Genomic DNA, 14,118 nt, shown 5'->3' with positions numbered 1-14,118 from the left:
TTCCCTAGTTGAGGGCAGAACCTGTATTTTACTAATCTTGCATTTTACTGTTTAGGCTTGTGCCTGACATACTTGGGCATTGGTGATAAAAGGTAGATTAGAGTGATCTTCCTAGAATGCATTTTTTTTACTTGTTATTACTCTTCTATCTAAACCTTTCAGTGAGTTTTGTTGCACTTTGGTTAGGTCCGAATTCTTGGCCCTTGCTTACTTCTGTAGTTTATATATATATATATATCTTTATATATCTTGTTATCTTCTTAAATCTCTAAATTTTTACCTGGTCACATTCTCACCCCTGCCAAAAAAAAGGCAATAAACAGATAAATGTCACAAACACACACCCACCCACAGAGCCATCCTTTCTCTAGCCATACTCAACTATTTTCTCTTCCTTCAAGGTGCCATATTTCTCATCTTTAGGCATCTGTATTTGCACTGTCTGTAACATACATTTATTGGCTAACCTCTGTTCGTTTCTGCCACAGTTTAAATGTCCCTTCTTGGGGCCCCTGGGTGTCTCAGTCAGTTAAGCGTCTGCCTTCAGCTCAGGTCATGATCCCAGGGTCCTGGGATTGAGCCCCGCATCAGGCTCCCTGCTCCGTGGGGAGCCTGCTTCTCCCTCTCCCTCTTCCTGTTGCTCCTGCTGCTTGTGCTCTCTCTCGCTCTCTGTGTCAAGTAAGTAAGAAATCTTAAAAAAAAAAAAAAAAAAAAAACCTCTTCTTAGAGGAAACCTTTTTGGACTCCCCTTCTCTCCCCCATCAATACCCTTCTGTATGTTCCCAGGAGACCATCGTATGGTATTATAATTGCATATTTATTTTTGACTTGTTTGATTTCCCATTAAGCTCATTGAGGTCAGTGACTGCACAAGTGGTTTCTTCAAGTACACTGTGAAAAGAAGTTTTATATTCCATGCAGTCAGTCTGTCCTCAGTGTGCTGAAAATTCTTAAATTTTAGGAAATGGAACAGTCTCTGTATTGAAGTTAGCTTCTGAGATCTTTCAGACCACTTTTTTTTTTCTTTAAGATTTTATTTATTTAGGGGCGCCCGGGTGGCTCAGTCGGTTGAGCGTCCAACTCTTGAATTTTGGCTCAGGTCACAATCTCAGGGTCATGAGATAAGGCTCTGCACTCATCTGGGAGTCTACTTGAGAGTTTCCTTACCTTTGCACCTCCCCCACTCCCACCCTATTCCCACACTCTCTGTCTCTCAAAGTGAATAGATAAATCTTTAAAAAAAAAGATTTTATTTATTTAGAGAGACAGAGTATGTGCACTTGAGTGGGGAGAGGAGCAGGGAGAGAGAGAGAGAGAAGAGAATCTCAAGCAGACACCATACTAAGCATGGAGCCTGGTGCTGGGCTCGATTTCATGATGCTGAGATCATGACCTGAGCTGAAATCAAGAGTCCACTCAACTGACTGAGCCACTCAGGTGCCCAAGACCACTTTTTTTTTTTTTTTTTTAAGTAGACTCCATGTCCATGGTGGAGCCCAGTGAGGGTCTTGAACTCATGGCCCTGAGATTAAGACCTGAGCTGAGATCAAGAGTCCGAGGCTTAACCAACTGAGCCACCCAGGTGCCCCAGACCACTTTTTAAAGGCTGTTTTATTTCTTATTATGAGCTATTCAGCTTTATAGGAAAAAAAGAATTAACTTTAAACCTTGTACTGTCTTCTTTAAAGACCACTGTCTCTAACTGCTGTGGCTCAGTCAAGGCACTGGGGGAGGTCCTGAACTGCCACTGTTGTTAATTTGAAATCTGAAGGGATGGACAAGGAAATTTATGATTTAAAAAAAAAAATCAGTTTAAATAATTTTTTTTTCAGCCAAATGTAAGGGAAAGTATGCATTTAAATCTCCCTTGGGACTTGGGGTTTTGATTGTTTTTTTAAAAATTATTTATTAGAGGGGAGAAAGCAAGCACAAGAAGGGGGGAGGGGCAGAGGGAGAGGGAGAGAGAGAATCCCAAGCAGACTCCCTGCTGAGCCTGGAGCCCAATGTGGGGTATGATCCCACGACCCTGAGATAATGACTTGAGCCAAAATCAGGAGTCAGACATTCAACCGACTGAGCTACCCACATGCCCTGATAAGTTGTTTTTAATAGATCAGTTTCTCTTTTAAACATGTAGTTAGAAAACTTTAAAATGTCCCATCCGAGTCTTTGCTAGTCAGCAGTCCTTTACGGATTATATAAATATTTCCATAGTTTGTATTTATTTATTTATTTATTTATTTACTTACTTACTTATTTATTTATTTATCTTTAAAGATTTTTTATTTGTTTGACAGAGACACGGTGAGAGAGGGAACACAGGCAGGGGGAGTGGGAGAGGGAGAAGCAGGCTTCCCGTGGAGCAGGGAGCCCGATGCGGGGCTTGATCCCAGGATCCTGGGACCATGACCTGAGCTGAAGGCAGACACTTAACGACTGAGCCACTCAGGTGCCCCATATTTCCATAGTTTTTAGATATCAGTAATTTATATACTTTTACTTAACTTCCTAATTTTCACGTACCTGTACAATCATGTTAATTTTTTTTAACTAAACTTACTGTATTGTTAGTCTCTTGACGTCCCTTTTAAGATAGACTGTTCCAGTTTTCAGTTTTGCTGTTGTAATACTGCTTTAAATATTGTATAGAAAATTGATGTTCTTAATTTTGTTCTTGATATTTTTCAGCTCTGCCATTGTCATTTTAGCTAACTTCTCATTTTATCTATTTATATTGTTTTTATTCTTCTAGGATATACCATTAGGTTTTCATTTTTTACTTACACGTAATTCACTTACCATTAAGTTCATCCTTTTGAAGTATACAAATCAGTGGTTTCAGTAGATTTACAAGGTTGGCAAGCATCACCACTGATTCAGAAACATTTTCATCATACCATAAGGAAACCCTCCACTCTTTAGCAGTTACTCCTCATTCCTCTTTGCCCCCAGCCCCTGGCAACTACCAGTCTACTTTCTGTCTCTGTGCCTAGTCTGCCTATTTTGGATATTTCATCTAAATAGAATCATACAATATGTGGCCTTTTGTGTCTGGCTTTTTTCACTTAGCATATGTTTTCAAGGTTAATCCTTGTGGTAGCCTTTGTCAGTACTTTATGGCTGTTTAATGCTTATTTATCCACTCATTTTAATTAATTGAAATTTGGGTTGTTTCTACTTTTGGCTATTATGAATGAAGCTGCAGTGAATATTTGTTTGCAAGTTATCATGTGAACATATGTTTTCAGTTCTCTTGGGTGTACACCTAGGAGAGGATATGTTGGATCATATGCTAACTGTAACTGAGGAACTGACAAAACTAGTCAGTAGTTTTCTTGATAATTTTCACTTAGACAACCTGTAGGAGAATGATTACAATTCCAAGATTCTAAGGATTGAGTTGCTGTAATTTCTTACAAAGGGAAATTTCATAGACTTGTTTATTGAATGTCCTTAGGAAAATTGTAGGAAGTTTTTCTCAGTTAAATGTATTGCTGCCTAAGGATGAGGTGAGTTATCACGTTTTATAGAAATTCTTGAATTTCCTCATTACCAGATTGAAAGATTTGTTAATAGTGGTCCAGTGGGACCTAGAAATACATAAATTTTCATAGATTAATATATTCTAATTGTTGGATTGCTTCTCTTACAGGGTTTTGACTCTGGGAGGAGGGCTGCCTTATTTGGAGCACCTTAATCTCTCTGGTTGTCTTACTGTAACTGGTGCAGGCCTACAGGATTTGGTTTCAGCATGTCCTTCTCTAAACGATGAATACTTTTACTACTGTGACAACATTAACGGTAATGCCTTTTAATAATGAGATAACTTTGAAGGAATGGATTTAAAATTTTTTTGACAGTCCTCATGATTCTTAGGGTTTCTATTTAATTGTCTAGCTAATTACCAAACTTTTTTACTTTCAGAGGTGATTCTTTACATTTGATAAAATTTAAAAATCATGTATGTTTTCATTAATTAGCTTCTATAAAGGTAAGTTTTTCTTTCAGATAGGTATTTCAAATATATATTCTTCCAGATTTTTGAGATATGTAATAGTTTAATAAATTCTAAAATGACAAGTTGTAAAAATACTAAAATTCTTTTTTTTTTTTTTAAGATTTTATTTATTTGTTTGAGAGAGACAGAGAAGGAGCAGCGGGGAGGGTCAGAGGGAGAGAGCAGGGAGCCTGATGTGGGACTTGATCCCAGGACCCTGAGATCATGATCTGAGCCGAAGGCAGCTGCTTAACAACTGAGCCACCCAGGCACCCCTAGAAATACTAAAATTCTTATAAAATTGTGGGAAATTCTTCTAGAGTGATATCGCATTCATTAACAATTTAGCAGTACTGATGTAGATACACCAGTTTCTTAGGGATGATGACTCAGTTTTCTTGTAACACAACTTTAAAAAAAATGCAGTTGAGAAGGGAGGACTTTGGTAATATGAACTTCTTGGGGATCCTGGGTCTGGTTTCAAATCAGTTTCATGGAAGATTGAGGGGGTTGGGGGTGTGTATTGGGGAAGAGGCTGAGATGCTTTAGACATGACTAAAATTCGTACAGTATTTTGGAGATTGATTCCTGAACTTATAACAATCATTGGATAAATATTTATTGATTGTTTTGTTTCTTAAACCTATCCCTACCCTGCAGTGGGCTTGTTGCATATGTTTTTTTCAAGGTACATTCAGTACCCTTTTGGGCTTTTGATAGTCACTGGTAGAGACTGAAGTTTCTAGAAGCACAAAAAGCTTCTCAGTTATTAGTAAGTAAATCAGTCCCTTGTATTTATAACTGGAGAAACATTTACATGGTTCAGATTCTACTATGGACCTGTCTTTTTATATCATATACTGTTTTCTTTGAGAGCCTAAGTCATCTTAAGATGACAAGAAGATCACCTGAGTTTCTCTCAGGGAGAACAATTGAAAGGAACCAGGAAGACTGGAGGAATGGTCTCTTTAATGACATACCTGTAGGCAGAGAAGTTAGCAAATTGCTATTTCTGGGAGATTAGGTTTTCCTTAAATACATATAAAGAGACAGGAGATTGCAGCGTCTTTTATTTCTGGCATCACATCGGTGACGCAGGAGATGACCTCCCTTGTTCTTGAAGTTGCAACACTAAGTAGGAGCATTTCTTTGCTCTCTTGCCTTCAGCATATAATCCAGGAATGGTGAAATGAGTGTCATTTTAGTTGCAACCTGCTAAGCGTACAAAAACAAAGTTTGATTGCTTCCATGAACCATTTACTGCTTTTGTAGATGCAGTAAATTTGCGATGGGAGATTTTTTTTTTTTTAATGTACAGTTATGTCATTGTAGGTGCAGTGTTGTACTTCCTAATTCCTAAGGCTTCTAGGACATATTATGAAAAGTAACTAGTAATCAGTTATTTTTATAAGAAAAACATCTTATTTGTATGTTGCACTTGAATTGTCTACAGTTGATTTCAGCATAGGTTATGCTTGTGGGAATATCACAACTGAATTTGTTAGATTTGTTTTTGGGTATATAGATGTTACAGGGTGGGGGAGATTGGATTTCAGTTCATTTTTATGATCTGCCTACTTGTTTTCTTGTGTAATTTTGAAAACTTGAAATAATTTAGGTGATGGGATAAAGTTAAATACCTAATCTTTTGCATTTTGTTAGGATGTAAGAATTCGTTTCATCTTAACTGGTTTTGAATATATAAATATTAAAGTGTTCCAAAGGAGCTGCTACATTCCTTTTGTTGAATGTGATTTTTTTCTTGATAAATGAGTGGTAATTTTCAATGAATGAATTTTAATGAAGATATCTGACTTTGAAAGATTTGAAAGGAAATTGACAGCACTTGTATAATCCATTCTTAAGTCTCCTTTTACAGCTTCTTAAAACATGATTTTGGGGAAATGGAAATCCTTTAAAGTTTATAGGGTGACTTGTCATATTATATTCCAGACTTCCAGCCAATTGCTCTTAAAGCAATGCTCTGATGGCACTTTTTCCTTAAAAGGACATATGGACAACCTAGAAAGTGTTAGAATAAAGTTACATTGTATCCAGTTTTGCAAGATGACGCCACTGATCCAGTATCTTTTACTACAGCTCAATTTGTACAATAAATATTTAATGACTGCTTATGGGGCCCCCTTTTTATTTTTATTTTTTCTGAAAGTAGTTAATATGTTTTATACATGGTCTTAGAATAATAGGGAGCATGGGTGACAAACTATATTTTAAATATTTGGGTAAACTTTAACTAAAAATGTATTTGTCAAAAAAAAGCTTAGTATAGTTAGCTACTAGATTACTAACTAAAAGAAGTAAATACTGATAAACAATATTCATTAACTAAATAATGAATGATAAGTAAAGCATAATGACCTGTTTCCTAAGCAGTAGTAGAGAAGATAAGTTTAGTACCAGATATTCAAATAATATCTACTGTGAGCAAGATACTGTACTAAGCACTGATTAAAAAAAATGCCAGTTTTGTTCTTCTGAATGATTCCTCGTCACATTTAAATTTGTGATTTGATTGATAAAGTTAAGATTTAAACATAAAAGAAGGCTTCTTTGCCATGACATTTAAAAAAACTTCTTTGTCATTTAAGAAGTGTTAAATGGAATTGCATAGTTTTGGAGCTCTGAAGAACACTTGAACAATGATAGCAAATAAACTTTTTGTACTGATTTGCATTTCAATGTCTGTATAATTTATGAATTAAGATAGATTAGCTCATAGTTCTGGAGGTGACACAGTCTCAGATGATTTGCTCTCTTATGTTTCTAATTTAAGTTAAAGAGGAATTAAAGGTAAGTGAAGGTAAGTGCAGATATACAGCATAAATAATATACTTAAAATCCAGGAAAAACAAATCAATCAAAAATAGAAATTTGGGAAAATAACTATAGTTAACATTATAGCTCTTTTTATCTAATATTTAAAAAATGCTTTCTTACAAATTTATTTCTTTACCATGCATTTAAAAATTTTATTTAACGATTATGCCCAATTTTGTTTTCCTGTTTTCTTTATTATTCTTTAGCGTAATTTAGCCCTCAGCCCTCATATATTACAACCATTTGAATTTTCTGTTCTGTATTGAGATAGACATTTGCTGGTGATGAGTCAAATATTTAAAGGGAATGGCCTTTTGAGTTGTCCGTGTCTATGGAAGCACAGCTGTCTGCTTCAGATACTTGGCAAAATAACATATGAGATTATCTTAGTCGTGTTTCTGTCTAATGCTGCCTCACTTTTCTGTTGTCCATTTATTCCCTTTTCTGGACAGTCCTTCTACGATGCTTAAGAGTCTTAACTGTTCACATTGCTTACAATTTTCATGCTTTGGAAATTGTTGTTCTCTCCTGTTTTCTACATTATGAGACTAACCTAAGTTAGAAACAGTGGTTGTCTTCACTTTTGCTCTGCCCCTGGCCTTTAATAGTATAAAATCTCCTTCTTTCATGACTATTAGGTTCAGACACCTGGTCTGTAAATTGACCTTAGGATGGAATTGTAGTTTTAAGATAGTATCATAGTTACTGTTAAAGTCCTCATAGGCTTCTCTAGATAGATCATACTTTCTGATTTGAAATTCCCTCTTTTCACTCTGTGCTTAAAACTCAGACATTCTAGTGCATATTTGGAGGAGGGGGCACATTTTATATCAGTGTGAGTGAGGAATTTGTTTTGTGATGTTAATAAGGAGATGCTGACAGATACGCAGGATTGGGTTACTTTCAGCCTAATATGGGACACGTAATTTTATTGTTGCATTTTTCTTCCCCTGTAATCCCTATTACCATCCTTTAGACTTTGAGATCAAAGAGTGACCAGAGTGGCCAGGGTGGACCTGAGGTTGCTGAGCCGGTCTTTTGGGGAGGATGGTGACTAGCTGTGTATATTTGGAAAGATAGGAATCTCTAGAGTAGCTTCCTTGATCCTGTTGGCTCCTTTGAGGCTCCCTTATATTTCCTGCCTTAAAACTAGTAGCATACTTCACTTGCATTGCTTTCAGCCATCACTTGGGACTTTTCCCAGGTCATTGTTGACTTCAGTGTAAAGTTTCTTCTTTACCTTTCTGTCCTTTTAAAAAACAGGACTATAGAAATTTTAAAATATTTTAAGGGAGTTTTAGTTGGAAAATTGTCTAAAGTCTCCATGTCTCTTTGCTCTTATTGCTCCCTTTTTAAAAATTGGAGTAGGATTACATGCTGAGAAATAGATTTTTGCAAAATCCACCAGTTCAAGCATTTCATCCCAGGGACTGAGTGTCAACAGGGCAGTGTGCAAGGCAGGGGATTGGGTCTTGAAGAGAGGCACTAGGTGATCATCAGGCAGAGCAGGAACCAGCGTTTAAGGGGTGCAGCAAGACAAGTTCAGAAGAGGTGGCATGGAGGGTTAAGTAGTGTGTAAGGAAAAAGCTGAAAATATGTTCAGAAGGAAAACCTGGTCAAAGGTTGACAGTGGAAGAGTTTCAAACTACAGGGTTCCTTATCAGGACATTTTTGTTTTGTTTTGTTTTTAAAGATTTTATTTATTTGACAGAGACACAGCGAGAGAGGGAACACAAGCAGGGGGAGTGGGAGAGGGAGAGGGAGAAGAATACTCCCCACTGCGCAGGGAGCCTGATGCACGGCTCTATCCCAGGACTCTGGGACCATGACCTGAGCCAAAGGCAGATGCGTTATTAACAACTGAGCCACCCAGGTGCCCCTGTCAGGACATTTCTAATAAATATGATATGTAGGACATTTTACTTTGATTTTGGTTAAAATGACTAACCTTGAGTCTTATTTTAAGGGAAATTAATAAGAAATTACTTTGTGAATTTTTAAAATTTTTGGCATTCAACTTTTCATTTTTAAAATAGAACAGGTTTTAATTTTGATTAAATAAAAATGGGCTTTTGGTAATCCAATTTTATATTTGAAATATTTTAAACTTTTTGTTATGTAAATTTTAAACATGTAAAGATGGAATAATGTAATGAAGCCTCATGTATTATTTGCTTTGGCAGTTATAAAAGCGTGGCCCATCTTCCATTGCCCACTCCCATGCCTGCTCCCCATAGCCCAGGCATCATCACATCTATTTTAAAATTAAACATACATTTTTGAAAATAAATGAAGTCCTAACCTATTGCAGTCCCACATATGCTTGTAAAGTTCATTAGTTTCTTTTCTTAAAGATACATTATCATTTCTTCATTGAAATACATGAACATTATACTTCATTGATTATATATCCTAATCCTGTGATTATATAGGATATATAATCACACACACAAAACACAGTGTTTTGTGTGTGCCATTTTAGGAATACAAGGGAAGATTCTGGGAAATAAGTGTTTTGTGTGTTTTATTGCAAGTAGCCATTTCCTTATGTTGGTATTAGCACAGATGCCTTCTTTTGCAGCGGACTGCTACTTTAAAAAACAAAACAAAGTTTATTTAAAATAGTTTCTGAGTTAAACTAGATATGAGAGTACTATGATTTTTCAGTTATAATCCATTTGACGTAGTCTATAAAATGACACTTCATGTACTTTTTGTATGGGATCCTTACATATCACACATGCAAGGATTTTGGTTCTGTTTGATGAATAGAGAACGAATTAACTGCTCTTTGTTTCTTCATGGTGCAGACACACTGAAAGGCTTTGGTATAGTTAAAACATTCTTTTGCACCTTTGCCTGCCTTTATGAAAACTGTGATTCATTCAGAAAACTTAACGTTTGCTTATGTGCCATGATATCGCTTCTTTGATATTCCTAATTCTCAGTTGTGTTTCCTAATGGATCTTGTATGTAGTGTCTGGGTAGCATAACGTGAATGGGATAAAATGTCAGTTACTCCACAGTGTTGCATTCTTGTTTTGTAAATGAATCATAATTTTTATTATGTCTTAGGTATGTTTATTTAGCTAATCATTCATTATATACTTAATTCTGGAAGATAATTTCACTTAACCCTAGCCGTTTATTTTGGCTGCAGCTGTTAAATAAAGATATGGAAAACATGTTCAGTCTATGTCTATATAGTTTATTTAAGTTTCGACTGTAATGTTTTTGTAATTGCTCAATACTGGGTTCTTTAGCTGATCTACGGAGGGGGCTCTTTTTGTCTTAATTATATTTCTAGGAATGATGTTCTGAGTATAAGAAATCTGTTGTTAAGTTAGCTCGACAGTCTTGCTTCTGTGGGTTATCTTTTGGTCTTAGATTTTTTATTTTGTAAGATTGTTGCCAAAAAATTATTTCTTTCCTTTCTTGTTTCATTTAGCTTTTGGACCAGTTAAAGTAGAGCTGCTGTTGGCTATATTTGTGTCTAATTTTTTTATACACTCACTGGGACATTTTACTTTTATGTTATAAATGTATTGCTAGTAAAAAAAAAAAGTCAAATGTCTTAGCTCTTTTCATGTGATCTCTAAGAAATTTCCTCCTTTCACACTTTTCTGTTTTTACACAGGTCCTCATGCTGATACTGCCAGCGGATGCCAGAATTTGCAGTGTGGTTTTCGAGCCTGCTGCCGCTCTGGCGAATGACCCTTGACTCCTGACCTTTGTCTACTTCATTTAGCTGAGCAGGCTTCCTTTCATGCACTTTACTTATAGCACATTTCTTGTGTTAACCATCCCTTTTTGAGTGTGACTTGTTTTGGCCCCATTTCTTACAGCCTCAGAAATCTTAATTTACCAGTCAATTGTACAGTGTTGTTTCTCTTGCAAATCATCTTTTTGTTTTAGAAAGGGATTAGATCTTTTCATAAGGGTGAGAACAGTTTTAGTTTTCTTTTAAATGGAATGCTTTGAAAAGAATGTCACTAATGCCATGCCATTTAAAGTATTTTTTAGATTAATTTGAGTTTTAAAGTCAATGGGGTTATTGGTTCTCTTTATATATAAACACTGTACCAAGCTTTGCAGATCTTTTCAAACATACATTTTTGAAGTTTTATTTTCAAAGATTGCACATTTTGAAAACCAATCTTTTTTCCATAATGTTTCCTTTGTTTGAACAATTCTCAGAGGGCCAATTCAAACATACCCACATATAAGGTTCTTTAGGATAATAGAATAAATTGGCTTCTTGGTGTTAGCTCAGTGAGCTAGCAAAGTACCAATGTATTTGTATTTGCTTTCTTCAGATACTCCTGGTTCCTACCACTGTCCCTAAATTGTCAAATTTGGGAGGGATTTTTAAAAATTCCACAATCATTTGAACAAATGTATCAATAAAATCTACTTTGAGGACTTTACCAAATAATTTTTTTGGTGTTTTGATTTCATTAGAAATCTCAATTCAGGTTTATGTTAGTGTAAAATAGGACTAAATATTTTCTTTTGAGCTCCCGTGAAATCATGATCCTGGAAATTTAGACAGATATCTAATTTTGTTGAGCTGAATTGTCTGTTTTGAGATTAATTGTGCAGTAGTCAGAATTTGAATGTGTATGCCTATCTTCATTGCTGTGTGAAGAGACAGTGGGAGTGGGGAACCTATCGTTCAGAAAGGCACATATTGGATCAGTTTTAGGTAATGCTATATATAATTTTATGCCCTGAAGAGAAGAGTTGGCAGCACGCCATCTACTTCTGGAAATGCATGCAAGGCTGTAGAAGAGGAGTTAATCTTGCAGTCTTGTTACTTGTGGTCCCAGGTATTCTTGTTTGTTTTATTGAGGGATAGGAGGAGTTAGGAAAGGGACAAAGTACAGGTAAGCAGATTTCAGTTCAGGCTAAGAAAACTTTGTTTGAGACAGAGCTGTCTAAAGATGAAGGAAGACTCATTTGATGAGAATATGAACAGGGAGAATCCACCTGTCTTAAGTCTCACTAATATTTGAATTAAACACTGCAGGAGAGACCAAGTCTGGGGTGGGGGCACCTCTCTTAATGGCTCTCTCTGAAGTGTTGCCTCCTGTCAGGGTTCTCTCATCGTGTCATGATTGAACGTGCAAAATGTTTCTTGCATGTAGGACAAGGCAGGTGTGTGAGCAGAGCATCTTACCTTGGGAACTTGTATCTCTTAGGTGTAAGTAGTTATGGCTTTTGCGGCACTGTGGCTCCGAGCGTCCTTTCAAAGTTTGGCTTAAGCACAAAGTAAGAAATGATTTCTTGATTCCCTTAGAGAACTTGAAAGGAAATTTAAGCTTAGCACTTAAACGGGGTCTGAAGTTTTATTTTGTAAGGTTGATTTTCTTGTAGTTACTGTGTTTTTATTTCTGTAAGTGTTTAATAAAGTTTATTTGGAAAGTTCACATCAGGGACTATTTTTAAGAAAACATACTAGAAGAATTCTTCCGGAGTGAGTCCATCCAATCCCATACTTTTATCTTATCTGTAGTTATGTGAATCGTAAGTAAAATTACTCCTCTGGACGCCTGGCCCTGATTCATCAAGTTGAGGACTCAAGTTTATCCTCCATGTAGTCACAAAACAGTATAATATTTTTGGGGGAGAAATTTTTGATAATGATTCAATGATGTTTCAGGAATTGACGTAAATGTTTTTCTTTTAGGTTAACTAATTGGAGCAGGGTATCCTCAGGGGTACCAGGTGATTGAGGTGCCTCCCTTTTGCTTTGTCCTGTGCTGCTTGATATTAGCAAACCATTAAATAGGACCTGGCAGTCTTGAACTAACATGGACTTGGGTGTGTCAGCACATCGTCCTGTGGAGACTCACTGTTTTTCCACTCTCCAGTTGCATGGGGAGATTGACAACATAATTTACATTTAATTTTTATACATTAACTTTGGGTTATAGTTAGTATTTGATGAAACACTATAAATACTTGGTTTAAATTTATCTTGGGTTTTGTGATTGATTTAATGAATTTTTGGAACTGTTCATTCTTAGAATAAAATACAAGTTTTGTGAACTGCCTTGGGGTGCCTGACATCAGGTGCTCAGCGCTGGGCAGTGTTCTAAGTACCTATACTTACATATACTGACTTGTTTAAACAGTGAGAGGAAGTAAGTAATGTGATCATTCTGATCCTATATATGGGGAAAATAAGTAGCAGGGAGGTTAAGGAACTCGTCCGTGGATACCTTGTAATGACGGGGTATTGCCTGGTAATGACTGTTACATGTCAGTCCTTGAAGTCTCCTTGGAAGAGTTCATAGTTGAGGTATCAGAGGCATGCAAACACATAATTGTAATATAATCTGATAGAGGAAGGCATAAGGGAATAAAGTAAAAGGTGAATTTTTTCCTTAATTTGGTCCCTCTGGTTTTTTTTTTTTTTTTTTTAAGTGAGATCATACTCCAGCTATATCACTGGTTCTCAGCTGGAGTCAGTTTATCCCATAGAGGACATTAGACAATGTCTGGAAACATTCTGGTCATCACACTTTGGCAGAGGGAAACGATGTCACTGACATCTAGTGGGTAGAGGTCAGGGATGCTGCCAAATATCCTCTAATGAACAGGTCAGCCCTCCCCCCCCCCAAAAAAAAATTACTTGGCCCAAAAATGTCAGTAGTGCTTCTGTTAAGAAATCCTGCTTCATGTATTTCTGTTTTGTGTACATCTTTCCATGTCAGCGCATGCATTTAATGCCTTTTAAAATGGCTTGTATAGTACTACCGGTGTTTGTCTTAGTCTGTTTAGGCTGCTCTAACAGAATACCATACACTGGGTGACTTAAACAGCAAACATTTATTTCTTCTCTATCTGGAGGCTGGGAAGTCAAGGGATAAGGTGCTGGCAGATGTGGTTTCTGGTGAGGGCTCTCTTTCAGATTTGCAGAGGGCCATCTCCTCATCCACACATAGCCTAAAGAAAGGAAGCCAACTCTCTCCTGTCTCTTCTGACAGTGGCATTCATCCCAACACAGGGCCTCCACTCTCACAACCTAATTGCCTCCCGAAGGACCCATCTTCAAATATCATTACAGGGGATTTGGGTCTCAAGATAGGAATTTTGTGGGAGACAGAAACATTTAGTCCATAGCAATGGCTTAATTTTTTAAGCGACTTCCCTTCTGGTGAATGTTTAAACATACTCCCCCCTCCCCATACTATATTGTTTCAATAGGAGTATGTGTGTGTATGTATGGGCACATTTGTGTACATGTACATGTTTGCTCAGTATTTCTATAGGATAAG

The 14,118-nt window shown here is 36.6% G+C and overlaps 1 protein-coding gene and 1 long non-coding RNA gene across 2 annotated transcripts in view; both read left to right on the top strand.

Moving 5' to 3' along the window:
• The window catches only part of FBXL5 (F-box and leucine rich repeat protein 5), a 45,311-nt gene extending 34,041 nt beyond the window's left edge, over positions 1 to 11,270 (top strand). Inside the window, exons 10-11 of the mRNA XM_025887316.2 lie at positions 3,653 to 3,801; positions 10,473 to 11,270. Coding sequence (XP_025743101.1) covers positions 3,653 to 3,801; positions 10,473 to 10,549 — 226 coding nt within the window. The 3' untranslated portion in view covers positions 10,550 to 11,270. The remainder of the gene's footprint in view (positions 1 to 3,652; positions 3,802 to 10,472) is intronic.
• LOC141372572 (uncharacterized) overlaps positions 1 to 14,118 on the top strand; it is a 120,382-nt gene that overhangs the window by 93,858 nt on the left and 12,406 nt on the right. The window lies entirely within an intron of this gene.

This window comes from Callorhinus ursinus, unplaced genomic scaffold, assembly GCF_003265705.2.
Source record: "Callorhinus ursinus isolate GAN/ISIS: 27379988/994484 unplaced genomic scaffold, GSC_fseal_2.0 scaffold4, whole genome shotgun sequence".
NCBI lineage: Eukaryota > Metazoa > Chordata > Mammalia > Carnivora > Otariidae > Callorhinus > Callorhinus ursinus.
This window is presented reverse-complemented; position numbering and strand designations above follow the sequence as displayed.